This window comes from Ylistrum balloti, unplaced genomic scaffold (genome assembly GCF_031769215.1).
Source record: "Ylistrum balloti isolate Yb309-2 unplaced genomic scaffold, AGI_CSIRO_Ybal_v1 Utg369670, whole genome shotgun sequence".
Classification (NCBI taxonomy): Eukaryota; Metazoa; Mollusca; class Bivalvia; order Pectinida; family Pectinidae; genus Ylistrum; species Ylistrum balloti.
In genome coordinates, this window is record NW_026781916.1 from 315,941 (window position 1) to 340,982 (window position 25,042).

Consider the following 25,042-nt stretch of genomic DNA (forward strand, 5'->3'; position numbering starts at 1 on the left):
ATTATCTCAGATGAACCGAGGTTCTATATTTATCAGGGAGCTGATAAGCGTACCTGTCTGTGGCGTATATGAATGATATGAGATGGACCTCCCGTATGTTGTTCGGTAATGACGTCACCAACTACATATACTACTTCAAGGATACCCAGACTCAAAAGGATCAAGACTGCTTCAACTCAACTCAGCAAACCAACATTGTATTTTGATTAAAAGATTATTTGCGTGGCAAGCAGAACAGTTTCAATGTTGAATTATCCCCTATTTTTTATCACAAATTGATGAAAAAAGTTATAATGATTTCCCCTTAATCATTTTCCTAAAACCTGGAAAAATTGACCGTAGTGTCACGCGAGAAGACAATTTCGTCAATCAACATTAGTACCTCAATTTATTTATATATTCATTTTTCATTTCGTCACGAGGTTCTTGTCGAGATTTTCTTAATGTCATCACAAAATTTTTGAAGTCACAATGCTATTTGATATCAGATATTTATTTCTAAAGTCAATACATGCAATGTTGGAGCATTGACTGAAGGTTCACAAAACCACATATCCACCTTACTAGATGTCAATAACTGTTTCCTTCACAAGTCAAATGCAACGTAGGCACTTACACCATACATGAATAGAATGTCTCTCAGTAAAACCGATATAGGAGCCAACCAAGGAGATGAAAAAATGGGTTTGTATTTGTCTGCCGTAACAGACTTGAATTCAACTGCAGCCAACATGGCGTCGAAGACTACGATATGCATGTGTGTTTAATTACACACGTTGGATGTTCCGTTTCTTCTTAAGTAAATATAGACAGCACATTATTTTTAAATGAGCAAATCAAAGTTGTAGATTGTTTGGCATCAGAAGTTTTAGTATCCATGTTTAACACCAGTTTGACTATGCCCAGCTGTGATCGCTTTTAGGTATGTAACAAGAGAGATGTATGTTGAGAACATCAGACAGATATAACACATTGTATATTTTGACAATCCTGTACACTTATATAGAATCTATTGTATATTAACGTGTACATATGAAACTACTTCTTGTTGTTAAGAGAAAACACATGACTGATTTGATAAACCACAAAATTCACCGGATGCTTCATACTTTTTTCGTTGTAAAACATTCATGCCTTATGTAGCCATTGCCTTCGCCGCTGCCGCCGCCGCCGCCGCCGCCGCCGCCGATGACGACGATGATAATGATGATGATTCAGAAGATGAAAAAGAAGATGATGTTGATGATGATGATGATGATGATGATGATGATGATGGTGGTGGTGGTGGTGGTGGTGGGGGGGGGGGGGGGTGATGATGATGATGATGATGATGATTCAGAAGATGAAAAAGAAGATGATGATGATGATGATGATGATGATGGTGGTGGTGGTGGGGGGTGATGATGATGATGATGATGATGATGATGATAAAAATGATGAAGAGAATGTCTAGATGCTTCTTATGTCACGTGATGCATTTTCTTTATTTCCTGATAATATATTCTGTTTTCCCTGAGAACCGTATGGCATGTTTAACAGTTAATCTAAACCACAGTTAATTATCGTCTACTTTTGCCTGCAGCTGACAGGCTACATTCTTTAAGAAAGCGTGCTTCTGATCAAATCGTTCTTGACAACCATCGTATATAGTTAGCGTCTAGCTTGCGTCATGGTCCTAACAATTATCGACTATTTTTGCCGTGTGTGTAAGGTTATATTTCCGATGTGACTTCGTGAAATTCATCCTGTTCTAATTATTACATCTCGCGACATTGAAGAAATATCGATTATTTTTTCTTACCGGAAGTTGTATGTATCACGCAAGAAAGCACTTATGTACTGGATTGTTCGACAACGTTTTCATTTTGGAAATTTCATTTCATTTCCTATCATATATGTAGTTATCAACTAGTTTGACCAAAAATTTTAAATATTAACAACACCAGCTAATTGTGAAGTAGTAATTAAAATTAATCAAACGCTGAAAATGCTTTGATTTTTTTCATGTGCGCTAAATTTCACTCTAAGATTTTCTAAAGTTTTCTTTATTCTCTCTCAATACCTGTATGTCCAGGACTTTCATTTACCGTGAATTTAGTATATATTTTGTATAAACTGTATTATGGTATATCTGAGAGATCCAGACCCCCTTTCTCCCTCTTCTACTCCTATAGACCATACTCTATGAGAATCACTTGTTTTTTCTCATCTCACATATTATGATAGTGTATGTCTTCAATTTCGATTGCGTTTTCTCTAACTGGAGATTGATTTATATAAATTGTAAATCTTGTTTCCATATCCAATATCAATTACGTGTTTGATGTTACTACTGATGCTATATGAAAAGATTTGGAACAAAAGTTTATAGTAAATAATATTAAAAGGAACTTGCCAAAATAAAGATCAATGAACAAAAATAAAACGCACAACTGAAATAACCTACCCCATCTCACCTCACCCCCACCCCCACCCCCATCCCCACCCCAACCCCAACCCCACCCCCATCTCACCTCACCCCCACCCCACCCATATCTCACCTCACCCCCACCCCACCTCCACCTCACTTCACCCCCACCCACACCCACCCCCACCCCACGTCACCCCCACCCCCATCCCCATCCCACCCCCACCCCCACCCCATCCCCACCCCAACCCCACCCCCATCTCACCTCACCCCTACTCCACCCCCATGCCACGTCACCCCCCTCCCACCCCCACCTCACCTCACCCCCACCCCCATCCCCACCCCACCTCACCCCACCCCCACCTCTAACTCACCTCACCCCCACCCCCATCCCCATCCCCACCCCACCTCACCTCACCCCCACCCCCACCCCACCTCACCTCAAATTTCGTGGGTTTCTAAAACATACACGACGTCGTTTTCGTTGCCGCTTTTGTGGAAAAAATCTTAATCAATAAATCCACAATAATTAACTTTTATCTGTTCATCATTTCGTTGACGAAGTTGATTCATGGATTTTGAGTACCTTTAATTTAAATGATAAAAATATTCCTCACGAAAATTAACGGTTTTGCAGTATTTGGAATTATAATGAAATATATTGTCTAAATTTCGTTAAACTTATACTGTTTTAGACAAATGTGTACTGCCTTAGCAACAGATCAACAAAGGAAATCGTCATCCGTGAATATACACGATACTATGGCCTCCTTCCGTTTTTCTATCTGCTGTCACGGTTTTCCACACCATATAAATCGTAACCGACATCTTTCTATAACGTTTCGGATTCAATGATTTTCCTCCCTAAATATTCTTCATGCATTCAAAATGATAACTGTGTATTCCAGTATTTGTCAAACTGTCATTTCCAATAAATTAAGGCGTCAATAGGGATTTTTTTTTATGAAACAGCGGCTACTGACATATGCATATTGCTAGCTCCTATAATGGAGCGTCATTTTCGTAATCGATACGATGCTGTGCTAGTCCGTTTTCTTTCTTTTTATTAGATTCTCACTCGAAGTTGTTTTTTATCACTCTTAAAAAGTCATTGAAGCTTAACTGTAGCTTCCAAATATGGTATTCCTTTTAATTTCCATTTTCTCTCCAAAATTGAAATCAGTGAAAGTATCAAGAGAGTCCATTTTATGCATAAAAAGTTGAGAAAAAAATCATACTTTCAAAACTTCATTTTAGGTTTTCTTTTAAGTATGACGTTCACAAATTCTATATTTATCCAATTTTAAATTTTTTTAATATATACAGCTGAAGAAAATAAATCATCTTATGAATATATAAGTAAACATTGTGACATAGATTTTCCCGTGTATTATATTACCGCTAAATACAATCTCTTTATGATCAGCATGGCGTTTATATCGACTATGAGTGCAATGTCCTATTTGGTTACATCAACGTTATTTATGACATCATAATTTGACCTCGACCTTAATTATGTTAAAAAAAAATAATAAAAAATAAAATATATATGTATGAAATTTCCACAACAGAAAATTTATTCGGAAAATGAATGTTATTTCTAGTGATAAAATGTTCAATTTGACAATCCGTGCCCATGCAAACATCTTACAAATACTTTATTGATTCTGCTACAAGACACTTCCTCTTCATAACAGATATATGAACATGATTTACCACAATTTGAACTCTTCAATAAATTTAGAAATTGTTTTTTAATAAAATGAATTCTGTAAGTCTAAAAGTCTAATTCTTTAAATGAAATAGAAAAAAATTGTCAGACAAGTTTAGGCATTGTTGTTGGCTTTATTCTTTGTGACATCGTTCTCGTTTCGGAACGTGACATTAATTCTTTGGAAAGACTAATATTTCATGGCTGGTGTTATCAATGAAGCAGAAGACGTTTAATCTTCCGAAAAAACTTAGTCTCTTTGTACTCTCTCGGGATTCTTCATTCATGTTTTTCTGTCGATATTTTTTTTCACCTTAGCGTTGCTGATTTTTAATTTGAGTTTGAGTTTATCACACCAGTCATACATGATCAATTCAGCATGACGTTGAAATAATTCCATCCATATTTTCTCTGGATCTTTCCGTATTTGCCGAGGGACACACTGTTTGTTACATGTACAATAGATGTGTTTAATAGGTATAGGTGATAAACTGTGAAAAATGAGATCAATCCTTTTTACTTGTGGTTGGAACCCTGTTTCATTCTCTCAGTCTCTGATATCGCACCTGCTTTGTAATCGAGACACCATTTTTCATCAGACTTCTTACAATTTATAAATTTTTTTTTTCAAAATGTCAGGTGTCATCTGCTGAAAGTCTATATTATGTTTGTTTGTTTTATATCTTCTTCTAAAAATATCAAGTGTTCATAACATATCACAAAGTTAGTCTGGATCACCAAGCTGTTTGATTACTTCGTTCTCTCTTGGCTAATATTGTGCAGAAACAAGGGTCTGACTGAAAGAGATTATCACAAAGTTTGTCACCAATAACAAATTATGGTGACGTCATAGGTAAATGACGTCACATGATTACATCGATAGTGGAACAGGACCAATTCCGCTCGAAATTGTGGTGGGAAACAAAACTAAATATTTCCATTCAATTATCAGCTCTCCATTTAGGCCTATCTTAGCCAGACTGGAATATACCAGACTATGAACGACCATCTCGTCAAGCATACGAATACATATTCAGTGGTCAAGGTGAGACGTCAACCAAAAAGTAGTTCTGGCAGAAATAAATGTGTTATTTACATTCTGTGTTTGATTCGCCTTGATATCATTACTACGCCAACTTGTAGTATATGAGAACATATGCTACAATTTACAATGATTTGGTCGGCGAAGGTATTAACAATTATATATTAATAATCTAGATGTTCCCTATGTAAACAACAATGGTCGCCAGTTACGTCGGTATCGGTATACAGTGGACTGACATGTCCAAGATGGGGATAAACAAGGCACCATTTTATCTAACATCCACCCGGATTGACATTCTAAAGGAATTGAACTACCTAGATATCTGATACTACCTGTGGTCATTTTAAATTGAATTAACAGTATACATTAATATATCTGATGGCGTTTCCTATCAAGTTAGTTAAATCATTTCATAAATAAATAAATAAATGTAACAATTACAGCGAGTACGTAATCAATACTTTACTTTTGGTATGCATCTAATGTATACCTTATAGGGATATGGTACACTGTTTAACATTCAAACGAATATGGTTGGTTGACTTATTTCTACTTCCATTTTAGACGTATAACACACCACGTTACAACTTATCGAATCTGGTTGATTGGTTTATTTTTACTTTCATTTTAGATATATAACACACCACGTCACAACTAATCGTATCTAATTGATTGATTCATTTCTTCTTTCAGTTTAGTTATATAATACACCACGTTACAACTTATCGAATCTTGTTGATTGATTTATTCCTACTTGCATTTTAGGTATATAAAACATGTATCACGTGTTCATTTTTGTATTTCAGGCTGCGCATTCCTCACATATTGCAGTAGAGACAGTGCTCTAAATGCCCAGCAAGCGCTACACGAACAAAAAACATTACCAGGGGTAAGCTATTTTATCTTATGTTTATTCGTATTTCAGAACAGAGATAAAATCTCTATCCATCTATGACGTCATCAGCAATCACACGTTGTTTTAACACATCATGAAACCGACAGTTCTTTTCGTCGCCGAGTCATGAACAAGTAACATTTCTTCACGTAAAGTTTTTTTTTTTAAATTCAACATGATGACGTAATTGCGTCTTAGCGAGTAAGGGTTCATTCTGGACCCGTCTTTATTATTGATTGACGTCATAAGAAGCTTCTCAAATAATCGAGACTCGTCTTTTCTCTAGACGCATCTTTGTTTTTATCAGACACGTGCGTATGGGTTGCTCAAAGGCTAACGTATTTGCCTGTCACTAAAACGATTGGGGTCAAATCAACACCTAAACGTGAAAACGGTCGTGTGCTCTCTCCGGTAAATCTGGCCTCGTCCGACAGTATGATACCTAGCGGGCGGACAAGCCAGGAAGATTTTGATATATTCGAAATATATTTTAAAAAAAAAAACATCAATTTACATAAAACATTATCTGATACAATTTGTTCAACAGCATTGATCAACTTTCTTTTCTTTGTTTAAGACAATTTCCCGTTAAGTCGAAATCGATTAATAGGATGGATTGCTGGTTGAATGACGTACTTCTGTGCTTTTTATTCACTTTAACTAGACGCAATATTTTTAATTAGACAAATCAGACATGTCTCCCGTGTAGAGTTCAGAGCTGAGGCCATTTTAACGGTTCCTTAATTCATAAGACATGTCTCTTTTCGTTTGTTTTCCTTTTATTTACAGAAAATTGAGATAGTTTTGATCTTTCTTCTGAAATCAATTAGAGGTTTATCTTTTCTTGGTTTAATGCACACACATGTATCTATTTACAGAACGTGCCTAAATCTATTTTTTTTATATCTATATATCCCTTTTCAGAACTATCGAAATATTTTTTTATTTTCGAACATATATATTTACCGTTATCTTAATCTGTTCCTGTTGTCTGATCTGTACTCGTCGCCTGATATATAATACATTTGAACAGATGGGCGTTATCGTGCTCTTATTCTCTTTACGTCGTCATCAAACTGTCTTTGTCGTTTTACCATCGACCCCTACATAATTTAGCAAACCGTAATTTTCCTCACACAAAATTTGAAAAGACGCCAATTGTATATGCAGAGAAAGAACCCATCTATTTTGACTCTATTGAATTTTACAACTACTAGGCCATAACAGTTCTTATACGCAGAGTGTAAGGGGAACTGCTTCAATTTCAGGAGTGACTTTTCTGCACTAGGGGTTGATACAGATATTCACGATATAGTGTACAGCCTTTAACACGAATCGACGACCCGGACTGATGGATTTAAATTGACAAATGTACACATTACAGAAGTGCAATTCCTTTTTATTGAGTGTAGAGTGGTTTAATGAACTTTGAACTCTATTTTTAAATATGAGTTGTTCTTTATGACCCTTTCGTAAAATTTTATATTGTTTATAATATCACTTAATCTACCATTGTATGTGCTCATGTAACTGTCACTGGTGGTATATACACTAAAGCGGTTTTCATTGGCTGCGTCAATCAGATATTGTTTGTGATGTCATAATATTTACAATGTCATTTCGTCATGAATTGAAAATGACACCACATAATGACTGCCTCTGTTCGTTCTTGTCCTCCACATCTTTAACTTTAAAAATATCTAAATGGATTTTTGTTTTTCGATTATATGATAAACAATATCTTAAATTTGTTTTTATTTCATGAACGTCATGGCAACCAAAAATTTAAACTGTTAAGACTCATTTCATAAAAGCACATTGAAATCTCATTTAAGTTCCTATGTATATGTAATTCAATACTCTTTGAAATTACTTGATCTGTTCGGTGAATCGAACTTTGGCCGGCTAAGTGAAAGCGGGTACGTTTACCACTGCGCCATCCGAGCACAAATCTGCCTCATTATAAACTACTTTGACAAATATGTAAACAGAAACAATTTTAAAACGTTTTAAATGACGCTCATTTTTAAAAGGACAGTTCATGATGCTTTGGTAATTGTGCTTAGCACCAAGCTGAGAAAATTTGATTTCTTTTCCTTGTGTCAAGGCCAATGAGATCCTACTGAAACAATAGCTTGGAATCGAGGCGATTCCTGCCAATATGCGACGTTCGCTATGACGTATCGAGAGACAGCTCGGATAAACATCTCCAATCTTATTTTTTCATATCACATGGGAGACATTTGTTAAATGATACATGTTTATCACTGTACAGAAACCCTAGGGCTTCTATCTCTCTAGGTAACAGATACATCGTCTCAATAACATAACTGTCAAATTGGACCTCTCCCAGATCGACAGACCCACTCCCACGGACTCAAGAAGGTGAGCATTCTTGTCTATGATCTGTAGATGACCCTGTATGTTATGTAATGGAATTCCCCAGTCCTTTTGCGTACATGCAGTAAATAAGAAGAATTGAGAGGAAACATTTTTATGACTTATACTTGTTAAAAGAAATATTAGCTACTTGTCTACTTCAAGACAAAATCCTTTTATGTTTTGTAGTAAATAACATAAATCGAAAGCAACACTAAACGTCACAAAAAACTAGTAGCAATAACAAAAAACAATAAATAAATAAATAAATAAATAAATAAATAGATAAATAAATAAATGAATGAATAAATAAATAAATAAATAAATAAATAAATAAATAAAGAGAACGTGGAATAAATAAGTACATGCTGGTATCACAAAAAGAAAACAAAAACCAAAAATGATATCAAATTTCCTTTTTTTTTTAATTTACCTTCCTTTATCATTTACGTTTCATATCTAAGCCGGGTTCTTATTTTCTAATACATGTGTGTTGGTGTTAGGGAACGCTAGCGCACAGTCGGTAGAGCGTTACGAGGTTCGTGGTTCGAAGTTCCCAAGCCGTGACGGTTGGTGTTCCACGTGGAACTGAGAAACGGGCCGGTCGGTTAGCGATGCTGTGTTTACTCACGAAACACTGAACCCCCACTTAATCTTGGTGGCATGCGATTGGCTATTTCAATATTCTAAATTACGTCACACTATGAATAGTAGCAATAACATGTGAATCGATTGAGAATGCCTTTTTTTGATAATTCATTTTTTTCTTCACAAATATAATATTTATATGATAATTATTGATACCATGAAGCGGATTAAGCGATGAAACATTATGAATTTTCTTCATTTTAAGACTATTTTGAGGTGCTTGATAACTTTCAAATCTTCCTATTTTTGGGAAAACTTACATACGCGTTTGAATTTTTTCAATCAAAACTACAATTGCATGTTGCAAAACCAGTTTTCCTGCATCTGTCATTTCAAAATATGTTCCACGAGAAATCTTTTTATGTATATAAATGAAAAGCTATACGTTTTGTGACATCGTTCATGAATTTTGGATCAAGCACATAAATGAGAAGGGAGTTAACTCGTGTACTCCGATAGTCGCAAGGGGAAATAACTCCACAGTACGGGTGGTCCCGTTGAATAGCGACATATTGGAGATAATTGGCTTTTCCTCTAATAGTCTTTCATCTTTTATTCATGCAGTGCGGTTGTTTTCGCTCCAGCGCGGTATATAATGTGACGAGAATCGATTATTTGTACAAAAGTTACAAGTTATGCGTGGGTCGCTGCAATGTTTTATCAATGAAATCATTGTCATTCATACGCTTTTAATAAAACAAATTCATTATAACACCATACAGAATGCTGACAGGACAATTCTTTACGTACAATACAGAACTCAGAGCAATTTCATACAAAGAGAGGAATGTTATGGAAATTCAATGACTGGAGTTTTTTTTTATAGACTTGTTTATCTTTGTTTGTTTTTGTGTATTTGGTTGTTTTCAGTTTGTTTTTTGTCTGTTTGTTTGTTTGTTTGTTTGTTTGTTTGTTTTTGGGTTTATATCCATGATGGAAAGGAAAGAGACACATTTGATCAAATAACGTTTGACTTAATCTCAAACCCAAATTAAATCCTCTAAAGGTTGTCAATCGTTCGAATTTCCGCGGTTATAGAATGAACATTTAGCAAAGATGACCTATTTTTCACAGAAATCATGAAATGAACTACAGATTAATCAAAAACATTCAGTACAAAATTATCTATTGTTCACAAAAAAATTGAAACAGACTATAGATAAAACAAAATGAACCTTCCTTTTTCATGGAAATAATTAAGATTTAGATTAAAGATAAATAAAGATTGATCAAAATCGTGAAGTAAACTTGATCTGTTTTTAAAGAATTTATAGTTTTATATATTGATCGTACTTTATATTTTAAGGAATCCCTTTTCTTCTGAATTTATTTTTGGGACAAAATCAGCGTGAAATAAGAATTTTAATTCCGACTCGATAAAAAGTTTAATGTAGGAGTTTGGAGGGAGAAGAGGCAACTGATAACATATTCAATACCAAAAGTTTCCTGATCGGAAAAAATATAGATCGGGCCACCGGATTGATCACGTGTTTATTCTGGAGACACTGTGTCCTCTCCGACGTCCGAGCCGACAGATTTTTTTATCAGAAATGTTTATATCACAAACAGCTTGCTTTTCACCTGCCTTTCTTACCGTTATAAATTCTGAAAGAACGATTTAAAGAAAAACAGGTAACAAAAATGAGAATAGGAAATGTTAAAAAAACCCCAAAAAACTAAAAAAGTAAAATAGATAAATAAATAAAGAGTTTATATAGTAAGAAAGAAACAGTGAAAATTGTGCCTCGTTATTTTGCTATCTGAACTAGAATATTGAGAAAGAAAGAAAGACTAAATGTGTTTGAGGATGAACAACAGACATAGTCGCTATCCTATTCTCCTTACAAATGACAAGCGAGTTACAGAACGATTGGCGACAGGATCGTTTGTTCTGTTGTTATTTAAGTTCAATCTGTACTTATGTGAAGTATGTTATGTCATTATCACAGTACTTCTTTATTTATAGCCACAACTCACACTTGAGTTTATAACCTGTATAATATTAGTCGTGTTCCTGACCAAACAATCGAGTTTGTGCCAGATGCCTGACACCAGTAAAGCCAAATACATACACAAGCTGGGCGCAGAGTTGAAACCACGCGTCTTTAAATTAAAGAATTTTCATCTTTTACCTTTTAGCTCGAGTCTTAATGTACATTTTGTGTTGGATATAATCAAAAGCACGTGCCAACTACAGAGAAACATGCCTCTGTTTCAATTATAGACACGTGACCAGATTCCGGGTCTGGCAGAAGCTTTGAAGTAATGATCTGTTTTAAATTGTGTATACTGCTATTTCACGCATGTGAAAATTTCCAGAGATAAATAACTTATTATAGTTCTGGAGCACACTTTGTAGGTAAGCTTGTAAATATGGACTTTTGAGTAAAGGATCTTCTGACATGTATATGTGAAAATCAATGTTTTGCTTTAAAATAAAAAGTGCCGATGTATAAGATTTTAGATAAACAATTCTTTAATGTTTTGATTGAAATCACGCCCAGATTATCATTACGAAATCATTAAAACATCCATGTTTCAAAGAAACCCCTCCCCCTCGGATCAATGGTATCATCTGTGATTGTCTTATCATAATGGGGTTAGAAGGATTCCAATCTATGTTTTCTCTTCATTATAATATTGATCGGAGATATAACTATATCATGTAAATCAAACTATTTTCGTGGTGCTAATTTTTTGTGGTTTTTCAAAAGAAAAAAATCTTTATTTACTACGATATTGATCAGAAATTTAGCTACATATTGTAAATTATGTATATTTTGAGGAACTCAATTGTAAAAACAAAAGGGTACTAGATTTCGTGGAAACATCCATGTATAGCCCACTAAATCTGCTGACACTGATTCGAACAGTTCGTAGAAGCTTGCTTTCGTTGAACATGAGTACTCATGAAATAAAACATCCACGAAAATTTATGATTTTACAGTACTCATAGTTTGTAGTAAATTTGTATATACAGGATCTTGCAAATCTTTTCATTTCATGTGGGACTTTATGAAACGAGTCTTAATGTTTTTGTTTTTTTTATTTTCGAAAACCTCGGCGTTTCATAAAACAATTAAAACGAAAACAAATGTAAATACTTTGTTATCACATTTTAACATAGTAAAAAAATGTGAAGGACAAAATAAAACTATAAATAATAAAAAGATATCCAAGTCCAATTCATGACGTCACGTCATTATCCATATTATGACATCACAATCGATTTCTAACTGGCGCAGTCGATCATGAAAAAAGTCGTAGGTATATTACACAAGTGACATATACATAAAAATACAACATAGTTTAATTCACTGGATTTCAAACCGATCAGGTGATAAAATGGTTTGATAAGTAAGTGTTACGTGTCTAGAGAGTTTAATGGCGAGTTCAACGCTAAAACTTTATTAGTGTCATGCTTTAACGTAATTTGAGGATATAGAAAAAAGGATTTGAGTATCATATCAGTCATACGAAATAAGCACTGCCTATAAACGAGGGAAATGTGTTGAATGCTTTCGGATTCAAATTTAAATGTACACGTCCATGCACACAGATAGGTGCTTGTACTCGTTTTTTTCTCTCTAAAACTCGAGACGAGACATCTGTTGTTAGGTTAATACGTGTAAATTTAACGCTAGATTCATAGTAAGAATGACATGTAGTTTAATAAATAGGCTGCATTATCTACCTTAGTACAAGTTTTTTCTGTTCCGTTTTTGGCCCGTATCGTTTCGTTTGTTAATATGTCTTACATTTTAAGGACTCACGTGACTAAATCGATCACTATTATGTTATTGCTTGGCATATAAGCTAATATCATTAATATTTGAAGTTCCACACAAGTAACAATTGTCTGGAGGGAAAACTCACAACATTTTACACCTGTCTTATTCCGTCCGATATATATTAAAATGTGTGAAAACTATACATTTTCATGAGACCCAGTCAATGCAGATTTCTTTTCTAAATTATAAATCATAAATCTAAACACCTAGAGACCACAACCCTTAACCAAATTTCAATTTTGGTAGTATTGGTCTTTCTGAGGACCTAAACTATTTTGTCTTTACAAATGTGCAAAATTTCATTAAATCCAGCAAAAGGTTTTAAAGATTCTTACACAATGATGTATTTATGTCTGTGTGTGAATGCTTAAGATGTATAATTTATGTTTAAGCCAATATCTGTATAAGCATGTATTTGAAATGTACGATGGGTGATGACTCCAATAAGTTGTAATAAGTTGTGCCCAATTCCCTTGTTCAAATTTATTTTGGCAATAAAATATATTTAAACTAACTGTTTCATTGCGCGAGTCCTGTAAACAGGATATTGGTCCTACAGGAAATCATTTTTTTCTGATTGGTTTAAATCTATTTTCTTGCACAGGTTTTTTGTATTACACGTATTGATAAGTTTTGTTATCTACATAAATACTCTAACGGCCTTTTTTGTAGGTCAAGACACTTTTTTTAACCAAGCGATAGATCGGAAATTAATATCTGCCCGTTCGTCATTGAAAACCTTTTCTCAATCCGTTTTGCCGAGTCCAAGTTGCAGCCAGTGCTGCGTTCACGGAAGCATATTTACACTATGTCATTTTTCTAAAGATGCTAAAACCAGAAGCTTTCAAGGCATTTGTAACTTAATTGGTACAGCTCACTTGATCAGTTTGATTAAAAAAAAACAAAAACAAAAAACAAAAACAAAAAAAAAAAAAAAAAAACGAAAAAACAAACAAAACAAACAATAAAAACAACCCCACCCGATCTATAGTTTGTTATTCTCAGGCACATAGAATTGTAGGAATAATTTATTTTCATCTGCGGCCATCTTACATTTCTTTTAATCTGCTCCACTCATTAACCGGAATCCTTGCCAGCAGATATATACTCCTTTGTGGGCACATAATGATGAACAAATTCGTGGACCTCAGGTATCGCCAAACCATTCATTGTCAACGTGGCTCTTAATGATCCATTCCAAATAACTATGTGAAAAGTTTTAATTCAATCGCTCGTGTGACTAAGATTGGCGGGATATTCTTACCAATTACAGTGTCGTTTTTATAAAGATTCTGAACTCTAACACTATTTCCTGAAATGAAAACGCGTCATATTCATATTTTGATTTTTCCCTTGAATATCAACACTCAAAAACGGACAATTTTTTTCGTTTATTCACAATAAATCCAAACATAGCATAAGATACAGAAATTAACTGTACATCTGGTGGTCAGAGGTAATGTACAGGGGTTAAAGTTGGAATTCTGGCTGCTGTTTTGTCACTTTACATCTCGGGGAAAATCATCTCTTAAAACAGTTTCTGTAGTAAAATTTTAAATTCTTGGTAATTTCTTTCATAAAGCTTGGAATAAATAAAGCCTCAAAGGACATTGATTAAACTGTATTACCTCCCCTCTCCGCATTAAGCGTCCATTTTTTTCCCTTTTAGACCGAAGTATACATTTCCTGCTGTATCTTTTCTATTTCGACGTTTTAATGGATCCGGATGACGTCATCAAGCTATTTGAATACTCGACCACTTAAATTTATCTTCAAGCGAGGTATTACCTCTCCGCCGTAAAGAAAAGATGTATATATTTAAAGACATTTTAAAGTTGTGCCTCTGTGTTTCTATCCCATTAAGTTTTTAAAGAACATCGCCGTTTCCCCAAACATATATGGCTATATAAGTAACCTGATGCTTTATAGTTTACATATATAGACTGATGTCCTCTGGAAGGTGCTTGTTTGGCTATGAGTATAAGTGAATAAGGAAAAGCTGTCCCTAACTGATTTAGGAAACCTTGTGGATTCCGACACCATGTATATTTCAATCATTGTATGTTAAGAAATCTATTTCTGTTTACTGTTACTGGTGACCTGATTTCTCGCAGAAATCAGATCCATTTTTGTCTGGCCTTATCTGTAATCAACAGGTTTCCGGATTAGGTAGGTCAAGCCGGAATAATCCGGATTATACAGATTAATCCGTGTAAGGCAAATAATTCAGATGATAAGGATTAAAATTCGAATATAACAGATTAATATTGATAACACTGCTTGATCTGTCGCATTTACTGTGCAACAACATCAAAATGTTATATGAAGACACTTTAAGTAGAAAGTTAAAATTAAAATAAATTATTTTCTTTTGTGAAAATAAATTAACAAATGAAAGAAATGTTGATTTTTTGTGTGAATATCAAATACTGATAACTTGAAATTCGTAAATTCTGTTGCTAGGTTACTATTGTTTGCTGCCCTATCAACAGCTAGATAATTGACGTTAGTCACGTGATACTGCCAACTGGCAAACCATTCGATACACTGCCATAATGATGACTTTTAAACCGGAAGTAGCAACTACCATGATTGAAGACCCTGGCACGTCTCGACCAGGGGAGATAACCCAATGCCTTTCTCGCAAGGTTGAACACTCAACAAAGGGCCAAATATAGAAACTTTAGTCGCCTCCTACAATCATGCATTGGATGTAGTATGTACCATTCTTACCCCATACCTGTAAAACAGATGTTCCGCTCCAAAAATCTTAAAACATTACTACCTTGTTAGCTTGATATAAGTTTTTATCTTGTTAAATTGGAATCCGTATATTTTCAAACTTCAGATTTTCCTACAAACAGGTAGTAATTGAAAGAACATATCTTATAAGCCCTACACCGTCTCAGTGATAAAACCCAGATTTGATTCGGGGAACCATATATATACTGTTCTGCTGTAAACAGCAGAATGAAAAATTTTATAGCAATTTAACTGTACAAATACTAAATCGTATTTCTTATCTTATCAATTTCAAATCTATGATTAACATACAACACATCAATCACAGTAAATAGAGAAAAGACAAATTATCGTTCGTCCTGTATCTACACATTGTTTAACAAGTGTCATTCCGCCATAGCCGAAATCAGGATAGATGGTTTGGATACGGAAATTGTTTTAAAACATGAACAGTGGAAAAAGTCATACAAAAATGTCTTTAAAGAGACATCACGGTAAGAAGATAAATTTTGTTGTTGATCGTACCTGTTTTATACACTTCCTGTCACCTTTATGCTATCACGATATTCACAGTCGATTTCCAATGTCCAGTCTTACCATTTCTTAGGTTCTCAAATTTAGCGCTGATAACGTCACGCGATAGTTTTTAAAACGAAGCAATTCATTTTCTGATCACGAACACGTGATTGCAGCTACAGTAGTCAAACAGTCAGTAAAATCCTGTTTTTCAGCACCGAATATTGTCGGTAACAAATTCAGGCGGAAAGACATTTCTGTTCACAGGCGACGGTGTTTTGTGCGCATGCGTTTTCGCGCAAAAGTTTATATACGCAGACCGTTGATCAACAGATAAGGTTTTTTATACTTATACATTAACCTCTGATACCATTTCGATAAATACACGCAATAAAACAAAAATGAGGAAGAGAAAATCGTTATAACATGACGTCGCTTTAAAACAGCATTCGTTCTTGTTCCTTGAAGGTGAACCTGCAGAACTTTGCGATGTTTGGTTCATCACGGTGAATTTTTAGCAAAAGCTCCGGATTTTCTGTTTATGTAATTACTTACTTACCATAGGGAGAAGCATAAAATACAAAGCTCTTTTTTTTCTCGGATCTTGCACAAAATTGTTAAAATGAATAAAAAAAGTCTTGAAATGCCTTGATAAAAATTATCGAGATGTACACAGTGGCCATGTTTTATCTCAAACTGACGGAACAAACACGATGTAGCTTTATCTTAATCGCCATTATGTGTGATACATTTCACGAGAATGTGTTTCTTCCCTCCCCCCTCCCCTTTATCTCTCTCTCTCTCCCCCCCCCTCCCCCTCCTCTCTCTCTCTCTCTCTCTCTCTCTCTCTCTCTCTCTCTCTCTCTCTCTCTCTCTCTCTCTCTCTCTCTCTCTCTCTCTCTCTCTCTCTCTCTCTCTCAGATACAACGATACAATGTTGTTTTATTTTTGTATAAAAAATCGAAGTAAAAATCAGTTACAAGCATTCTCCAGATAATCAAAGATTTCTTCAAAGTAAATCTTTTATGCGCATGCTCAGAATCAGCGTCCAGCCAGACATTAGTCTACACACATCATAAATATGTTTTGTGTCGGGTCGAACATCGTCTCAAGTCAAGAGCGAGAGCAAATTACCACAATAAAAAGATATTAGACAAAGACATATTTATGAGGTCTGGAAAAATGAGTTGGTATGAAAAGTGTTCCACAGGGAGTAATATTTTTATTGTTATGTCATAAAATATATTTATAAATGAAGTTTAAATAGCTTTTGTATCACGTCCGTGATAGAAAATGGAAAAAAAAAGTCAAATGGATATAGTTTTCTTATCTGTCGTAATGGTAACATACAGACATACATCACAGATACAGCAAGGCCGATAAATAGTTTGTAGTTACAATCAGATACAATCACTCGCGCGGTCTCTCTCATACAAAGTTTGCTAATATATTTACTCTTTTGCTTTGTTCTGGAGGACAGCTTTGCGAGGCTTTCCTAATTTCCGAAGACGAGACGGCATGACAGAATCCGGTTTTTGACAGAGGGAGCACTCAGTCGCTATTGAATGAGTCTCAGCGAGACACGAATACCTACTGGCAATGAATAATGTCTCCTAATGCTCGAGAGAAGACATGGAGAAAAAAGAATGATGGTCCAGTCAAAATTACATTAGAGCAGGAGTTCCGGATTCCGGATCAGATTCCGCTTCAACTATTAAGTTTTGCGTGACCGCCAAACTTCTCTCCTTGAAATATATGTATGGATTACTTTTAGTGGTTTCGTGTTTTTCTAGATATATGAGTTCTTATGCGCGACCGCTGTGTTGGAAATGTAAAGCAACTTGTTATTTGTATCATAAGTTTATTTGTCTTGTCCAGTTATTGTCAAAATTAAGTTGACTTTATTCGGTAATTATAGGAAATCAAGTCGGAAATGTCCGCTTATTTTCGGAAACCATATCGGAAATGTCCATTGATTGTCGGAAATCAAATCGGCGATGTCCGATCATGGTCGGATATCGATTCGGCAATGTCCGGTTTTTGTCGTGGGAAAATGTAAGAATGATTACCTATTATGACATCCTGGGATTGTGATGGATGCCAAGATTCCTACTGTCATCTAAAGTGGTATTTGTGCTTCTTGAAGGTGTGTGGGCATTGTTGATTGATTGTTATCATTTGGCGACTCGGAAACAGATTAGGATAAAGTTACAAAAACTGGACGTCATGACTTTGATGGTGTCCGCGATGAATTACATGCCGATATTTAGGTTGTTGATCTCCTTACACGGTTTTGGAAAGTTATTTCGATTAATGGAAACGTCCTTAGTCGGCTTTCATGTTTTGATTTAAAAGGCGGAACACCTGCATTTATTTGACTCTACCTGTAACTTGCTCTACATTATTTTCTTCCGGGTCACTCATCTTCCATCTACTTCTGGTTCGTCTACTTTCGGGTTTACATACACACATGTTGCGATGTATCCATTCACTTCCGGGTCACTATATGGCCGTTTTGAGTTAATCCCTGTGGTGTGGCATTTGCGTCTTTAATAAATTGATAAGAAGCTGCAAAAGGATGTATGGTTCGGTTGGTGGTGGAAGATATGGCGATATTACGGATCCAGATTCTTAGTCCGTCTCAATTCTTACTATCTACTTCTATGGCTGCCAATTCCGAAAAAAAATTGTCCGTTTCTTTTTGTAAGGTTGTAACTTATTCAAACTAATAGATTGTAAATGTCATTGTGTCAGCAGAGCCATGGATCGGCCAGCGGGTTATTGATTAGCATGAATAATCCATCTGTGGGACGACTTTTAGGACATCTATTTACTATTCATGAAAAGATCAAACCTCGTAGAAACTAATACGATAAGACATTGCTGCGGTTTATTTCATAAAAGTCTTATCCGGTTAGAAGCTATGTGATTATTTCTTTTATAAACAGGAACGTTTTTATCAAAACGCTTAGTAGTGAAAATATGAATCAGCTAAGGAGAGGACGTTTCTCTCCATATTTTTATTGCGTTTGAAAACTTCGTTGTTTTCAATCTAAATTAGGATAACACGTGTTTAGAACATTCAGATAACAAAACAAGGATGAAATTGCAATAAGATGAAAAAAACACAGTGGTTTGCTTTTTAATTTTTTGAGAAAAAACTTCTACTCTGTATTTCTATTTTGTTGCTATTATCCGAAATATAACATAAGCCTTGCCATTAAGCGAAACAAAATTTCTTGTTGGTTTGTAGAGATATAATACCAATGGATATTATACCGTCGCGGTAGTAGTATTCGATTTTGTCACAAGCTGAAATCAATTTTAAAACAAGAAAAAAAGAAAAACAGAAGGACAGCAATCTATTCCTTTTCAATCAATAGTGTGGCGTACCCATGTGGGTGTTGTGTTTTTATTCAATAAATTACCCGTCATGCCATACGATTGAAACAGACTCTTCGACGTTTTTTTAGGAGTTCATGTATGCATGGTATATTTAGAAAGTACAGGATAAAATCCAATTTGCAGACTAAATGCTTTCAATTATTACCTGATGATCAGGGGCTAATTACGTTTTGGTTCCTGGCCGGTAACCATAACAACACGACAATACCGACAAAAGTAATTGATCCTATGTTGAAACAAAATAGCAAGTTTAATTCTATTCATGCATGTACCCTTAAATCGTTGACTTCGTCTGATTTTAATTGATTTGATATGTACAATTTACCTTAATTTTCATGGGTTTTATTTTCCAATCCGCTTATAGCACGTAAAAACGACTTTTAAAAAATTAAAAATAGATGTAGTTGTGTTTCTCAGGAACCCGAGTTGTTTTTCTTTGGAGATAAACTATTTACAGCTTTTTGATATTCTGAAAAAGTTTCAAGCTCCGAGTCAAAAAAGCTGGCAAGTCTACATACACTCCTTCAAAATTCCACAAATAAAAATGTGTCTCACTCCTTGATTGAATTTTACACGTGAAAAATGTGTCTCACTCCTTTATTGATTTTTACACGTGAAAAAATATGGCGCCAACGTTATATCTTTTTTAAATTTTCAACCGTGAAAACAAACATCCATGTACATTAGGATCAATACAGTAATACAGAATTCGATTGCGAGAGAGTGAAATTTTCCTGACTTATCGATTTTATTCACTAAAAGCTGCAACATCCACCGAAAACAATGTTTACTTTGTTAAAGTACAAACCCATTATGTCAGTTTCCGAAACACTGAGCGTTTTCTTTAATGCACCAAGTTTTATAGGGAAGACGTCTACTTACAACCACTAACATTTACCATCATACGTAAAATATAAAAATTCCGCCGTTATTGTCAGGAATTGTGTTTCAGTTTATTCATACTCATTTTGTTTAGACAAATGAGTATGATCACCAGTCGTTAGATAAGGGGATGGCTATTGTCGGGATTCATTATTCAAATTAATCCGAAGAGATGTTAATCTGGAGTTCAATAATCCGGATTTCGATAATCCGGATATCGCTATTCCGAAGTTTTATGAATTTCGTTTACACTATCAAAACGTCTGATATCACCTTTTTTGTGATGGATATAAAGCACTTTTAATCAGCGTGTCTGTGACAGTGAATCTACCGACAATTTTTTTTTATTTTTCGTTTGAATCATTGAACTTTTTCATGTTAGCTGTATATTTTTTTTCGTTTATCTTATCAAACGACATTCTGGAGTGAAATCCATACAGATACAAGATAGTTTATACGAAGCAATTATCATGCGTGTATTTGGTGATACGCAAAGCGCAGCTGAACACATTTAATTTCTCTCGTGTTAAAATCCATTTATTTTCTTTTTTTCTTAAATGTCGTTTTCACGTTGATGCTGAAATAAAATGGCCATGAACAGATTTATGTGATAACGCGCTGCAGGAATAAGTATGCAAAAAAATATAGTTTGTGTTTTGTTTAGAGGGTTTTTGTTTTCGGTTTTTCCAGCAAGCGAGATCAATATCACAAGTTTATTGGCAATATACAGTTATTTCAGTATATCTCAGCGTAAATACTTTTTGTTTGAATCAGTTTGAAAGTGTTTTTTTTTATTTAATCAAACACGCTGTCGAATTTTGATGCCTTTTGTCAAACTCGAACCGGATACATAATTTAAAACATCATTCTTCCTATCAATATTCTTGTAAGAACGGACGTCACGTTCGTTATCCAATCAATACAGTCGTTGTTCACACCGTCTGGTCGGTCTTTTCTACTTGAAGATAAAATATATTCAGCAGTGCATTTTATCAGGGCAGGCCTCCTACAGAGTGACATTCGACAAACGATGTTTAAATAAGAGTTCGATTGATTAAACAAACAAAAAATACGTATGATTCTGAGCTACACTAGACTTTTACCAGAACACATCTCGTCAATGCCTCTCTATACCACTCTCTCTTTCTCTCTCTACTCTACATCCTCACCAATAGCTACTCAGTTCTGTCTCTCTACACTAGAACCTCACCACAAAAATTAAGTTCTGCTTCTGTCTGCACCGATAAATACCCACATTTTTTATATCTACACTAAACCCTCACCAGTAAATACTCAGTTCCGTCTCCCTACACTAAACCCTCACCAATAAATACACAGCTCTGTCTCTCTACACTGGACCCTCACCAGTAAATACTCAGTTCAGTCTCTCTACACTAGACCCTCACCAGTTAATACTCAGTTCCGTCTCTCTACACTAGACCCTCACCAGTAAATACTCAGTTCCGTCTCTCTACACTAGACCCTAACCAGTAAATACTCAGTTTTGTCTCTATATGCTAAACCCTCACCAGTAAATACTCAGTTCCGTCTCTCTACACTGGACCCTCACCAGTAAATACTCAATTCTGTCTCTCTACACTAAAACCTCACCAATAAATACTCAGTTCCGTCTCTCTACACTAGACCCTCACCAGTAAATACTCAGTTTCGTCTCTCTATCAGGACCCTCACCAGTAAATACTCGGTTCCGTCTCTCTACTCAGGACCCTCACCAGTAAATACTCAGTTCTGTCTCTCTACTCTGGACCATCTCCAGTGAATACTCAGTTCTGTCTCTCTACACTAAACCCTCACCAGTAAATACTCAGTTCCGTCTCTCTACACTAGACCCTCACCAGTAAATACTCGGTTCCGTCTCTCTACTCAGGACCCTCACCAGTAAATACTCAGTTCTGTATTTCTACTCTGGACCCTCACCGGTAAATACTCAGTTCTGTCTCTCTAGTCTGGACCCTCACCAGTAAATACTCAGTTCTGTCTCTTTACACTAAACCCTAACTAGTAAATACTCAGTTTTATCTCTCTATCCTCACCAGTGAAAAATACTCATTGTTATGTCTCTCTACGCTAGACCCTCACATAAAATATTCAGTTTACTTTAATCCCATTGGAAAAACTCTTGTTTGTGTCTCTCACTTGAAGGCCCTCGCCATCGATACTTGTTCTTTCTGTCTTTTTACCAGAATTCACCATTGAGATATTTTGATAAATCTCTTCGAGTTGCTCCTCTTGAAAAATCAATTCTATCTGCCTTACTCTGCAGAGGGTAAAGTTTATTTATAGGCACACGTGATAAGCTGGTCGATAGTGGAGTCTGCCATTTGACACGGGGTGACACTACATATGACCGTTTGAGGCTCTACATGAAAGGTTATATAACCGCTTTAAAATCAGAAATAAGACAGAACTTAGTACAAATATTTATACATACTCGAACTACGCGAGCTTTGAGGTCAATTTGAGTATACATTTTGTGATAGATAAATGAATGTTGATGACACCCTAACAACACACACCTGAGTCCGCTCACAAGAGGTTCGTGTCAGGAAAATTCACCTCCTCGCAAGATCAAATGAAGTTCATCTTGAAGAAAGCGAGGGCATTTGAAAGATGATCACAAATCGTAAAATCATGCTCAATACATATTCATTCCTGTCTGACTGTCGCCTAACGCTACGACCGGAATAACTTTAGTGTTCAGCAAAACTAGACACAATTTATACCACGTGATTAACCTGTCAGAATAGTTTAGCTCTTATATAAATATGTATCACATCAATGAAACTGCATTTCTCGGTCTGTAACCTAATGTACACGTCACTTATCAATCTGTCTCGGAGTATACAGCATGTACACGTCACTTATCAATCTGTCTCGGAGTATACAGCATGTACACATCACTTATCAATCTGTCTCGGAGTATACAGCATGTACACGTCACTTATCAATCTGTCTCGGAGTATACAGCATGTACACATCACTTATCAATCTGTCTCGGAGTATACAGCATGTACACATCACTTATCAATCTGTCTCGGAGTATACAGCATGTACACATCACTTATCAATCTGTCTCGGAGTATACAGTACAGCATGTACACATCACTTATCAATCTGTCTCGGAGTATACAGCATGTACACATCACTTATCAATCTGTCTCGGAGTATACAGCATGTACACATCACTTATCAATCTGTCTCGGAGTATACAGCATGTACACATCACTTATCAATCTGTCTCGGAGTATACAGCATGTACACATCACTTATCAATCTGTCTCGGAGTATACAGCATGTACACATCACTTATCAATCTGTCTCGGAGTATACAGCATGTACACATCACTTATCAATCTGTCTCGGAGTATACAGCATGTACACATCACTTATCAATCTGTCTCGGAGTATACAGTACAGCATGTACACATCACTTATCAATCTGTCTCGGAGTATACAGCATGTACACATCACTTATCAATCTGTCTCGGAGTATACAGCATGTACACATCACTTATCAATCTGTCTCGGAGTATACAGCATGTACACATCACTTATCAATCTGTCTCGGAGTATACAGCATGTACACGTCACTTATCAATCTGTCTCGGAGTATACAGCATGTACACATCACTTATCAATCTGTCTCGGAGTATACAGTACAGCATGTACACATCACTTATCAATCTGTCTCGGAGAATACAGTATGTACACATCACTTACCAATCTGTCTCGGAGTATACAGCATGTACACGTCACTTATCAATCTGTCTCGGAGTATACAGCATGTACACATCACTTATCAATCTGTCTCGGAGTATACAGTACAGCATGTACACATCACTTATCAATCTGTCTCGGAGAATACAGTATGTACACATCACTTACCAATCTGTCTCGGAGTATACAGCATGTACACGTCACTTATCAATCTGTCTCGGAGAATACAGTACAGCATGTACACGTCACTTATCAATCTGTCTCGGAGAATACAGTACAGCATGTACACGTCACTTATCAATCTGTCTCGGAGAATACAGTACAGCATGTACACATCACTTATCAATCTGTCTCGGAGAATACAGTACAGCATGTACACATCACTTATCAATCTGTCTCGGAGTATACAGTACAGCATGTACACGTCACTTATCAATCTGCCTCGGAGAATACAGTACAGCATGTACACGTCACTTATCAATCTGTCTCGGAGAATACAGTACAGCATGTACACGTCACTTATCAATCTGTCTCGGAGTATACAGTACAGCATGTACACATCACTTATCAATCTGTCTCGGAGAATACAGTACAGCATGTACACATCACTTATCAATCTGTCTCGGAGAATACAGTACAGCATGTACACGTCACTTATCAATCTGTCTCGGAGAATACAGTACAGCATGTACACGTCACTTATCAATCTGTCTCGGAGAATACAGTACAGCATGTACACGTCACTTATCAATCTGCCTCGGAGAATACAGTACAGCATGTACACGTCACTTATCAATCTGTCTCGGAGAATACAGTACAGCATGTACACGTCACTTATCAATCTGTCTCGGAGTATACAGTACAGCATGTACACATCACTTAT

General features: G+C 35.6%; 1 protein-coding gene across 1 annotated transcript in view; it reads left to right on the plus strand.

Annotated features, from left to right (window-relative positions):
* The window catches only part of LOC132562029 (CUGBP Elav-like family member 3), a 197,658-nt gene that overhangs the window by 52,599 nt on the left and 120,017 nt on the right, over window positions 1-25,042 (plus strand). The window contains exon 2 of the mRNA XM_060226755.1: window positions 5,970-6,052. Coding sequence (XP_060082738.1) covers window positions 5,970-6,052 — 83 coding nt within the window. The remainder of the gene's footprint in view (window positions 1-5,969; window positions 6,053-25,042) is intronic.